Consider the following 12,621-nt stretch of genomic DNA (forward strand, 5'->3'; position numbering starts at 1 on the left):
TGACAGTACTGACACATGACATGTTACTTCTAGTTAAGATGGGGTTTATGAGTCACCGTTTGGGGAGTTTGGCCGTCACTTAGTAGCTTTTCCATTTGCTTTAGGAAATGAAAGCAGATACTGTGGCATTTTTTCTCTTTTCCACATCTGAATAACTGCTCCAATGGTTGTGTGTTTCTATGTGTGAGATTCACGAGTCTGTTGACATATTTATCCTATAATAACCGACAAGCATGACTCACCTTTCACCATTGGATTCCTGGTCTGTTCAGAATGTTATGCCACACTCGATAAGGATGATAAGGTTGGGTATGCCTGCCCACTTTTCCCTCTGAACAATTTCAGGCAGTACTCTGAGCCTGTTCAGACGTGATTATCTGCCACAACGAAGATGTAGGCGCTGGAACCGTAAAGAATATCGACCACAGGCTAGCAATGCCAGCACAAAACGTTTTGGGTTCAGAATCAGAATCAGAAAACCTTTATTCGTCCCACAATGGGGACATTTGCAGTCCACAGCAGCAATTGAAAGGGGATGGGGTGGGGGGTGAAAGGATAGAAAACAAGATATTCTAAGCATAACAAAATGAAGATGTCAACTGGATACTGTGCAAATGTAAATGTGCAAAACCGTTTCATAAAAAAAACTACATAGTGCAAGTATCAAGAAACAGTTAATACAGTATTGTGATAGGCCATCTGCAGTCTGCTCCTTTGCCTCAAATCGAAACTTTTGATAAATCCTATTTTTATTTAGGGAGAATCTGACACCATTTTAACTCATTCACTGCCAGACGATGTGCAAAAAAATTGTTCACTCCAGTGCCAGGGTTTTTGCCATTTTCACTCAAATTCCAGGACCCACATTCAATGCAGCGTAAGAAACCTTAGACTTTCATCAGAAAAAAACAAGTTAATTCCAAAGTAATATGAGTCTGGAGTAATCTAAACTTGAAATGGGAGCGGCTGTACAAAATACAATACAATACATACATATTGATTGATATAGAGCTTTAACAAAGCGCTAACATGGACAAAAGGCAAATGCTGCCCCCTCGTGGAAGGGAAAACACTGCCAGAGGTCTGACCAGTGCTTTATCGGCACCCCCCGCAAGAAAAACCAAAACCCAGACAAATTTGGGAAAGGCGCTCCACGTCATGCTTTTCAATTCCGGAATAAATTCGGGAATGGCAGTGAATGAGTTAAAAGCAGGCATATGCAGTATTTTTATACTGCAATTGAGCATAAATGTCAACAAATCACTGCGCACGCCATCCATTCAACTCCTGAAGTTTGAATAGTACAGTATAACAAAGGTAGACTATCAAGCGACATAACTTCCTATGTGGTTTGATCTTCCAAAATCTCCTCGCACCCACCTCTGTGACGTCTGCCATCTAAATCAGTTATGTCCCACACACAGGCCTCTACCACGAATGGGCTTTTCCACACCGGACAGGTAATCTTTGAAGAGGGTGCAACTGTTGTGCAGCGCAATCATTTGCAATCATTTCCTTCCCCCTCCCTTTTTTTCTCCCCCTTTTTTCCAGTCTGCGTTAATTACAGCAAAGGGATGGACAAATCTACAGGTTTTCTTTCATTTGCCTCAAGCCTTCTTTCCTGGTTTTCTTCCTGATGTATCAGCAACAATCCTCTTCTTCCTGTCTGGCTAATGCGGCTTTCGTGTTGCAGTTGGATGTTCTTGTTTGAGCCTTCTGTCTCGGATACATGTACAAACTGTGCTCCTGGACAGATATAAAAGTGCTGTCACGAGATAAGATTCTGATAAAGATGTTTTCTCAGCAAATGTGCTGTTTTGCATCTATATCAGATGCTAATTAAAAAAAGTTTGGTTATTTTGGGTGATCACTTGAAATCAATAATTTCCTCTTTGCTAAATTGTTGCTGTGTGTTATTTTTTTCCAATCTCCTTGGCAATCTTGCGAAACCTCAACACTGTTTTTCCCTTCTTTTCCCTTTTTACAATTCTTATTAGTCCCCAAGACACACCTGACCCACCTTTTTTTCTTTTTCTAGACTAGAGATGATTTCCTGGGACAAGTGGACGTTCCTCTTAGTCATTTGCCGGTGAGTTCTGTGTGTGTGTTTGTCAGTGCTTCCTCCTCTTCCTCCTCAAAATGTTCTTCAAACTCTGATGCATACATCCAACACTGATGCATACATCCAGCCCATTCTCCCCTCCCTCTCCCAACTTTCCTAGGCATTATTTACCATAATGTTCTTGCCCTGCGTTGACACTTGGCTTTTAACACGAGTCATTTTCGGGCGCACCTGAAATAAAATAGATACATATCTAACTAATCGAATTTGGGCATTCAATGTGATTGGGGTAGTTAAACCTTGGTATCCTTTATGTTTTTCATTCCATTCTATTTCCATCGAGCCAGTCGTGTCTCTGGTGCGAGATAATTGCTCACGCAAGTCGCTTCGTGTTGCTTTAATAGTCAAGCAGTGCTCCCTGTTTGGCAAGACATGGAGATGTCTAGAATGTAAACAATACGACGACTGTCCTCGATTTGGAGTGCATGGGGGAAAAACACCTCAGTCGAGTTGACATAATCTCAGTGGGAAAATGCTGTCTTTGGTGATATAACTGGTTACAAAACCATAGACACAGCGGATTTGATGTGTACACACACACATAAAAACGTCAGAGAATATTTTTAAGTTTGTATATGTGGATGTGTCTTTGTTGTATTTTAAAAATTATTATATATTGTTTGTTTTAGGTTGGAATGCACATCTGATGTTGGTATTTTATATCTTTTGGGATTCTCAAATGATTTCCCATTACATTTTAACTCATTCACTGCCAGAAGTGTGCAAACATTAGACCACTCCAGCGCCAGGGTTTTTGTCATTATCACTTGAATTCCACAACCCACAGAATATTGCGTTTTAGGACTATATAAACATTCAATACAGCGTTAGAAACCTTACTCTCTTATTTCATTAGAAAAAAAGGTTAATTCCTAAATTATATCGGTGTGCAGTTATATGAGCATGAAATGAGGGCGGCTGTCCAAAATACAATGCAATACATACATATTGGTTTATATAGCGCTTAAACAACAGCTGAAGCTGGAACGAAGTGCCAACATGGGAAAAAGGGAAATTCTTCCTCTTGTGGAAAAGAAAAACATTGCCATAGGCCATGGCCAGCGCTTTATCGGCACCCAAGCAAGAAAAAAACTAAACCTAAACAAATTCGGGAATGGCGTTCTACATCATATTTTCAATTCTGAAATAAATTTGTGAATGAATTGTTTGGCTAAAACCATTTTACAAGGGGTGATTAATTGATCCATTTAATCTGCAATGCTAATTCTTCACATTTGATTAACCTATTGATGCCTATCTCTATTTTTCACGTATAGTAGCGATCTGTTCAATCTTCATGTTAAATTTAATAGGACACTGCTACATTTGACTCCACTGGAGCTACATTTTAAAAATGGATTCATTTTCGAATGGGATCATATTTAACAAGACAATGCGAATTTTCCACATAAAACGACACACTCATTGGCAGGGCACGGTTGTTAAATGTATGCCTCATTTCGTTGTCACACCTCTGAAAAGTTGCAGCGTATTTGAATTTTTTTTGGGGCAGACTGCTGAGAAACGCAAAGTACCCTTTCTATTTTTCCAATGTGTAACCGGAGACGCATTACACAACCTCATAGCAGTGTGACGCTCACAGCCACGTAATCCAGAGCTGCAACTCTTGATTATTATTCCCACCCCACCAAATAAATAACAAAAAAACATATTTGCAGACAGAGGACCCTGCAATGGAGCGCCCCTACACGTTTAAGGACTTCCTGTTACGGCCCAGGAGGTTAGTACCATCCGGAAGAGACAACAGACATCCTGTTTTGTATTTTTTTTGCAGTTCACCTTAATTGAATATATAAGCCACCATATCTTATCTTATCCACACATTCCTGTTGTTATATACAAGTCACAAGTCGAGAGTTAAGGGTTACCTGCGTCTGAAGATGGCCTATCTGCCCAAACAAGGAGGACATGAAGAGGAAGCTGGGGACATGAGGGAGGAGGCAGAGGTAAACTCAGGCATGCAGTTTGTTTGATTATTTACTTGGCTTTAACTCAGTCGTCCTTGCAAATTTATATTTAAGATAAGGTATTCCCCCACCACGAAGCAAAAAGATTATAATCAACTTTCTGGGCTCTCAACTGAGCTCTCAATGTTTTATGAGCTAGAAACTTTAGCGTCATTTGATCTTCCAAATGTTGCCATCTCTTAAAGATGTTCGACTAACAGAAATTGAGCTCCATGCGTTTCATAAAAGTGATGAAGTCTATTCTACCATATGTCCAAAAATTGATGACTATTTCATTTCAGGGGTGGGATGAACCTCCAGATTCGGGTTCGCAGCGACCCCAACAGCTACTGCCGCCATTGCCTCCTGGTTGGGAAGAGAAGGTGGACAACCTTGGACGCACCTACTATGTCAACCACAACAATCGTTCAACGCAGTGGAAACGGCCGTCCAACATGTATTTCTTTACTTGTCTGTGCTTTATATAGCCTTTACCAGTATTTTTTTAATTAGTTTGCAATTCCATGTTAAGGGACGTGATTTCAGAAACTGAGAGTGACAATCGGCAGCGTCAGATCCACCAGGAGGCACACCGTGTCTTCCGTTCAAGACGCCATATCAGCGAGGACCTGGAGAACGAGCACATGGAGCCGCGGGATGTTATTGACAACGTGAGAAAGCAAAGAAACATTAGTAGACACTATTAGCAACAAAACTGAGAATTAAAATTTTGAGTTTTACCTGTTACATTACATCACTCAAGTCATCTGTGTACCTCACACAACATTGGTTTAGCCACAATTTTTTTATTGCATCAAAAATCACACCATTAGGAGCAAAATGTTCTTACATTTATTCAATTAGAAATTTTAAAGAAAATCAACATTTTTATTTGAGTTCATCCCATAAACTTGGTAGTCATTCTAATCAGTCATCTTATGATTTCTTCTATCATGGTTGAATCTCTGCCCGTCTGTAGTCCTGGGAGCTAATCACAGAGGAAGAACCTAATGACAGCCTGGCCCAGTCCCATCCTGGTACGTCATCCTCGATGACCCCACTTCTCCCGCCGACGCCAGTCCCCCAGGAGTTCTCTGACGATTTGAGCCTGAGGCTGTCTTTCACCCCCGACACCAATGGCGAAGTGCCTGGGCCCAGCTCTGTTCTGGTGAGAAATTAACCATCCCGCGTTCACTTTTTTTAAAGGGCTATCTTTAAAATGCAATGACAGCGGATCAAAAACTTCCCAGTAGTCATGTAGCTATTTCAATGAGCTTTTCCCCCAAGATAAACCGGTCAGCTTTTGAAAAAAATAAGGCTTTTAGGTCCGCCTTATAATGAGGAAAATACAGTATTTATAGTTGATCATTCACTGCCCTTGTTACATGTTTTAATTTTTTTCCAATGGGGTTTACTTAGCTCGATTGGATTTTTTAGGTTTAGTAAAAACTGGGAAAACAACAAAACAAACACTGTAATTCAAGAGTGAATCTAGAATCCCCTTGCAAAAAAAACAGGGATTCACTGTTACTGTTGTAAAATCCAAATAAATTGGAATAAACCGCTTCCTGTCATGACTTCTGAAACATTTTCAAATGTCTTCATCTCGACAGACCCAGCTGTCAAACCGACTGCGCTCTTCCAGTATGACTGATGGCGTTAGCGATCAGGCCCAACCTCCTCCTCTTGCGGTAAATATTTCTCAACCTTCACATTGCCGTCCGTCCCGGCGCCTCTCTTGTATTCCTTCCTCCATTTCTGTGTTCCGTGTCTGTTGAGCACTCTCACTGTCCCCTGAGGGCTTTTTTAGGCTTTTCCTTCACATTTCCATTGACTGTGCTGTGGGTGACCAACACATTAATGCCACTTTCCTTACCATACCACAGGTGTTGTTAACTCTTCACTTTTCCCTTTTATTGTGCCATTCTTTCTTCTTGCCTCACTAGGATTACCTTACCACTTGCTTCCTGTCTTTATCGCTGAATTTAAAAGGAAATACTTCACCTACATCACTCTGACCATTCCAGTTCCTGACCACTCTCACATGATCCAAGATGTCATTAGTCACTGGCTCCAAATCCGACAGTCACATGATTCTTCAAGCGGTCGCACAGCTGAGTCACAAAGCTGTTGAACAAAGGAGTGCCGATGTCAGCAACAATGACAAGTCATTAGTGGGTGGTGTAATCGCGCAGACATTTGCTATCCTCAACCGGGCTACCACCACCGCAATGTTGTTCAGGCATAGTAGGCACATTTGCTACACTCATATAATGCAATAATTTTTGCCCCCCCCCCCCCCCCCAAAAAAAAAAAATAAAAAATACAACGTACGAAGACAGCTGAGATAGGCTCCAGCACCCCCCGCGACCCAAATGAGGAATAAGCGATACGGAAAATGGATGGATGTACAAACGTTTTCATACTGCTGTAAAATTACCCTGCATGAAATATATAACTTTCCGTACATAATTCTGCTATCACAAATAAGAAAAGAAACAGTTCGCCAAATACCCCTTCTTACAAACATTCGAGTTATGAACAACGCTACATCCAAACATTTTTGTACTAGCATCTCTCCAGTTGTACATGTACATATCTTCATCGAGCATACCGGTATATTTAATTACATTTTTATTTTTTAGTATAAACCAATACAGGTTGCTTATACAAGCCTTAAAGATACTGAGATAAACCTTAAACATACTTATATCAAGCTTAAACATACATTACATACAAAAGATAGCACTGAAGCAACTTAAAAACGAATTCACCTTGCGAACGACCGTTTGGAACGTATCTCGTTCATAAGTTGGAGAGTGTCTGTCCTCATTTTAGTTCTTAGGTGACACTGAACAGCTACATTGCTAACCAAAACAGCAGCACCGGCAATTACATTTAAACATTCCACCATATTGACTGTCGTGGAGTTATCATTATTAGTAGTCAAGGTGCTCTTGACACGGCTAGTTTTTCCACTGATGTTCTTTTTTTTCATTTTTTATTATAAATTCCATTTTCACTTGACATAAATTGTAGCATACTTGTAAATGTTTTTCTCTGTAAAGTTTCTTTGCATAATCTGAATTAACCAATCACTACCGCAGTACCTTCTCACCACTTCACAATCAATATCCTTGCTTCCCTCAACTGTTTGTTTTCTCCCTTACCCCCAAAAAATTGGATCCCTTCCCAAGCACAATCACTTTCTGTTGCCACCCTTTGTCTCTTCAGTGTGTCTTCAATACACTGCCCTCACCTTAAAGACCCCTCTTTGCCCACTTTTATTTATGCCCTCGCCTGACAATACTGTTGTCTGCCACCAGCAGCGTTCCCATTCCAGACGAAGCAGAGCTCAAACAGTCTCAGGTGGTGAGGATACCACGGTAATGTCTCAGTTTATGTACAATCCAAACTCTCTGCACCTTTTATTTAATGCATTCATAAAAATAACGCTTATGAACATTTCCATCTTGGGCAGTCTTTAGAAATAATACAATATTTACTTCAAGATACACTAAAATATACTCAAAGAAGGTCACGGTAAAACTATTTCATTGCAGATTTGTTATTGTTGTATGTCTCTTCATTTGTGCATTTGTCCACTGACGACAGACACTGAATGATTTTTTTTCTCCTTATTTTTGTTCCTATCTTTACCATGTATATTTTATGGTCATAATTGAATAATTGTAGGCTGATTAGTAATAGGATATCTTATGTAATTGTCAGATTAAAAAATACTGTATGTGTGATGTGATACATCACAAGATCTCCTGTATGTAATTTACCAACAAAAAAATTTACACCGTGCGTGCAGTTTTTTTTTTTTTTTTTTTTTTTGCATAATGATTGGATGAAACACTGCCAAGAGTGACCACCATCATGATATTTTACATCACCCCTCAACTGACATAGGATTGTCCCTTCCGTGCCTCTCCATTGCGATCGAACAGATTAGATTTCCTTCCCAGAGGCATCATCTTCTGATCTTCTCTGACACGTTTATTTTTGCTTTCTCTCCACGTCGGACCGTGGCCAGTCTCCCACAGCGGCTGTGTTCAACATGACCACCCCGGGCCTACCCCCTGGATGGGAGGAGCGGAAGGATGGCAAGGGGAGAACTTATTACGTCAACCATAACAACCGCACCACTACCTGGACTAGGCCGATTGTGCAGGTACAGCAGGTCAAGGAGGCGGCTGCTGAACATGTGTCGACATCATGATGGACCGTGATTCTCTTTTTGTCCTCTTGTTCTCAGCCTTGTGTGCGGCCTGTTTCTTTTTTTCCCATATGCACACCTCTGGGTCTTCCCTTGTCAAGTGTTTTCTGACATACCGGATCAGAGCCATGTTTTCTCATTCTCGCGTTCCTTTCCACTGTGGTTTTCTAGTCGTCCGATGGTTGTCTAATATCTCTTTTTGTCCTTATTTGTCTGTACATCTGTTGATGGTGTCTGATTCTCATCTATCTCCATTATTGTTCGGAAGGAGAGGGACGCAGTCCAAAATATTACATTGCTGAATTAGAATGGTGCTCAGTAGACCTCCGCCAGGGCTGAATCATCCTTAATTTGGAAGTTTTCCACATTCTCTAATTTATTTATAATCCTAACTAGCGAACAAAAAGTTAAAATGAATACATAACCACCCTGACGAAGGAAAAGTATATGTTTTTCAATGCCCCTTTTCCACTGCAAGCCAATGACTCATAGGATGAATAACTTTTAGAGTATGCTAAGATGGTACCTGATGGGTTGCAAAATGTAGAGATGGGCATGATTGAAGGAAGTCTTCCGGCCACCGTTACTGTACAAATGATACGGCTATTTTCCAACTGCTTAACTCATTCACTGCCATTCCTGAATTTATTCGGGAATTGCAAATATGACGTGCAGCGACATTCCCAAATTCTTTGGGCTTTTGGTTTTTCTTGCGGGGGATGCTGACCATGCGCTGGTCAGACCTCTGACAATTTTTTTTCCCTCCCACGAGGGGGCAGAATTTGCCTTTTGCACAGCCGCCTCCACTTGCTTATTTCACTCCAGATCTATAATTTATGAATTAACTCTTTGTTTTCCTGATGAAAGAAAAAGGTCTAAGGCTTCTTATGCTGCATTGAATGTTTATGTAGTCCTAAAACTCAATATTCTATGTGTCCTGTAATTTGAGTGAAAATGACAAAAAACCCTGGAAAGGGAGTGGACACATTTTTGCACATCGTCTGGCAGTGAATGAGTTAATGCTTACCTGGTTGACCAATCAACAAAAAAACAAATGATGTGTTTTAAAGAGCATTATCATAATCCAGACTTCACTTTTCTGTCTTTGGGCCAAACAAAATATGGGGTAATTATTCAGCTGCCTTTCCCCACTGTAACCCATCAAGAAAACAGGCGGATAATCAGAAGTAAAAGAAATATTAATATTAAATGGAAGGGTGACTATCTTCCTGTTCTGTATTGGTGCTGTTTATACAGAACTGCAGTAAACAGCAGGCAGTGTAGAAGGGGCTACTGTTCCTCCTGATGCGTTTAATGCAGTATGGTTTTTGCAGTTTCCTGCCACACTCAACCGTCGAGTGGGACAGCAGTCTGTTACATTCCAACCCGTCTTAACCTCAAAAGTGCTTTTCTTCCCGGCAGCTGACTGAAGATGGACCCAGCACCTCAGCGGGTGCGGCGTCGCCATCAGGAGCGACCTCTGCCCTGACACCTGCCCCCTCCCCTTCCAATGCCTCCTCTAATGCCTCCAACAACCACCTCCATGAGCCCCAAATCCGACGACCACGTAGCCTCAGCTCCCCTACTGTCACCCTGTCTACCCCCTTGGAGGTGAGATGTAGTCCTCCATACCAGTCCACCGTAACCCCTTTAAACAGGGGTGGGGAATCTACAGCCTGTTGGCCATATGCTACCAAATGCACAATTTGAACCTAAAAGGAACTTTTTTTGATATGCATGTTATATAATAACATGCAAGTCATCAATTTTAGCATCATATAGAACAGGGGTGTCAAATTCATCTTTCGCCGCGGGCCTCATTGTCGTTACGGTTTCCTCTTGAGGGCCATTATGAATTTGGGGAAACCATTAGAATGTTTGATCTCCATATATTACATACAGAACGCACAACAAATTAATGAATAACTAGTTTTCAAATCTGAAGTCAAGAATAATGACTGATTGTGGTTTACGTATGACAATTTGAAATTTTGGTTCAGACTTTAGCAATCATGATGGCACTTGGATTGGATTTGATTAGCCTTTATTAGTCTCGCAGTGGAGAAATTTATATTTCGCAGCAGCAAAGTGATGAAAGTAAGAGGAAAGGAAAGGAAGAAGAAAAAAATACAGGAGCTGCTGTACAGGCAACCACTCTTGCGGCGCCATCTTGAAGTACGAACAAACAAACAAAACAACAACAACTTAATGAATGACTAGTTTTCAAATCTGAAGTCAAGCATAATGACTTATTGTGGTTTACATAATGACAATTAGAAATTTTAGCGAGCAATCATGGCAGTTGACATGCTTGATTTGCTTTCGCGGGCCGAATAAAATGATGTGACGGGCCAGATTTAGTCCCCGGGCCTTGACTTTGACACCATTGATATAGAAGAATTTAATTAGAAAATCAAGATTCTCCACCCTTTGTCTAATAAAACGATCCAATCATCCTCTCCTCTTTCGCTCAGTTGTCTTAGTTTTTCAGTTGTTTCCCCTGCTCAAGTGGGTGATTATTTGCTTTCCTCAAACTCAATTCTCTTTTCCTCTGTTGTGTAATAACAGCAATAACTATAACAATACAGTTTACCAGTAAATCAAGGAGTATTTATTTTTTGCTAAACTCTGAGGTGGTCATAGGAGCACTTGCTTGTTCTCTCGAATCGACCGTAGCGATGGTAAATGCATTACAGAAATGTGACTAATTAAGATAGGACGTCTGCTATTGGATTTTTATCACCGACAGAGCTGACCTGATGGACATTTAATTAAGTAAGTTGTGGAAGTTTTGGGTCATAATAAGGCGCCGTCAAAGTGGAAAAAAAAAAACATAATTAGAACACTCAGATTAGACTGTTAATTAACACATTTTCTCATGTCAAGTTCAGATCGGCGCGTAATCATGGGGGATTCCTTTTGTGATGATTGAACACTAATCTTTACGTGCTTGAAAAAAAGAGTAAAAGCACAAGAGGTTTACTGCGTAGCAAGGTCAGTATGACTTTTAGAACTGACTCGCTTCATTAAAAGTGATGAGATGTCAAATGCAGATGACTCAGTGCCATTCTTAGTCTTGCTAATTGTCTTGTGAGTGCAAATATCAGCTTTTAGTGAGAATGTATAATTATCTTCATTAAAAGTGATGGAAAGCTAAATGCGGTTTGCATTCTTAACATTGCTAACCGCACTTGGTTTCCCTGCCGCTTGGACAACCAAATAATGTTTGCACAATATGGCCAAAAGAGAAAACCTATTATTCTGCTGCATGGTGAGCATTATTTTTGTGTGTTGTTATTGCATCAGAAACTTCTTGTTGTGTGGTGGAATAATTTCTGATTTCATTCAGCACACTCAATTGCTACGAATGATTGTCTCTTCAAGCTCTACAGCCATACAGCAGTCGTATTTAACTCATTCACTGCCATTGACAAATTCATCCGTTAACTGAAAATATAACGTAGAGCGTCATTCCCGAATTAGCTCATGGTTTTTTTTTTTCTTGTTTGGGCGCCAATAAAGCACTGACCAGACCTCTGGCAATGTTTTTCCCTTCCACCAGAGGGTGGCAGTCCCCTTTTTTTCCATGTTAGCACTTTGTTCGAGCTTCAGCTGTTGTTAAAAACGCTATATAAACTAATATGTGTGTATTGCATTGTGTTTTGGACAGCGGCCCTCATTTCAAACTCATACAACTCCAGACCCATATAATTTAGGTATTAGCTCATTTTTGTGATTAAAGAAGAGAATCTATGGTTTCTAACGCTGCACTGATTGCTGATGTAGTCCTAAAACTCAATATTCTATGGGTCCTGGAATTCAAGTGACAATGACAAAAACTCTGGCACTGGAGTGAATACATTTTTGCACATCTGGCAGTGAATAAGTTAAAAGGTTCATCTTGGACAGTTCGGACTGATGTTGCTTCTCTTTGTAATTTTTGATTCAGGGGGCCAACAACATTCAGGCGCGACGGGCAGTGAAAGACACCTTCTCCAACCCTCAGTCCCCGCAGCCATCGCCCTACAGCTCACCCAAGTCTCAGCACAAGGCTCAGCAGAGCTTCCTGCCACCGGGCTGGGAAATGAGGATAGCCCCCAATGGACGGCCCTTTTTCATCGACCACAACAGCAGAACCACCACCTGGGTGGGTTACAATGCTAACATGATTCGGCATGACCATTTGTCTTATTTTGTATACTGTATTTTCCGGTGTATAAGGCGTACCCAAAAGCCTTGATTTTCTTCAAAAGATAACCCTGCGCCTTATATGCCGGTGCACCTTATATGTGAAGTAATATTGAGCC

General features: G+C 40.8%; 1 protein-coding gene across 9 annotated transcripts in view; it reads left to right on the plus strand.

The window, feature by feature from the left end:
- nedd4l (NEDD4 like E3 ubiquitin protein ligase) overlaps positions 1 to 12,621 on the plus strand; it is a 44,418-nt gene that overhangs the window by 19,412 nt on the left and 12,385 nt on the right. For 2 of the 9 annotated variants that reach the window (XM_089020738.1, XM_089020732.1), the window contains 13 exons: positions 1,425 to 1,460; positions 1,552 to 1,590; positions 2,039 to 2,089; positions 3,802 to 3,863; positions 3,987 to 4,089; positions 4,392 to 4,546; positions 4,622 to 4,760; positions 5,069 to 5,257; positions 5,703 to 5,780; positions 7,416 to 7,475; positions 8,132 to 8,269; positions 9,737 to 9,925; positions 12,264 to 12,461. In XM_089020738.1, coding sequence (XP_088876864.1) covers positions 1,425 to 1,460; positions 1,552 to 1,590; positions 2,039 to 2,089; positions 3,802 to 3,863; positions 3,987 to 4,089; positions 4,392 to 4,546; positions 4,622 to 4,760; positions 5,069 to 5,257; positions 5,703 to 5,780; positions 7,416 to 7,475; positions 8,132 to 8,269; positions 9,737 to 9,925; positions 12,264 to 12,461 — 1,437 coding nt within the window. The remainder of the gene's footprint in view (positions 1 to 1,424; positions 1,461 to 1,551; positions 1,591 to 2,038; positions 2,090 to 3,801; positions 3,864 to 3,986; positions 4,090 to 4,391; positions 4,547 to 4,621; positions 4,761 to 5,068; positions 5,258 to 5,702; positions 5,781 to 7,415; positions 7,476 to 8,131; positions 8,270 to 9,736; positions 9,926 to 12,263; positions 12,462 to 12,621) is intronic. The other 7 variants (XM_089020740.1, XM_089020736.1, XM_089020739.1 and 4 more) reach the window with 4 other exon arrangements.

The sequence above is a fragment of the Hippocampus bargibanti genome, linkage group LG18 (genome assembly GCF_051943395.1).
Source record: "Hippocampus bargibanti isolate YZ-2025 linkage group LG18, ASM5194339v1, whole genome shotgun sequence".
NCBI classification, from domain to species: Eukaryota; Metazoa; Chordata; class Actinopteri; order Syngnathiformes; family Syngnathidae; genus Hippocampus; species Hippocampus bargibanti.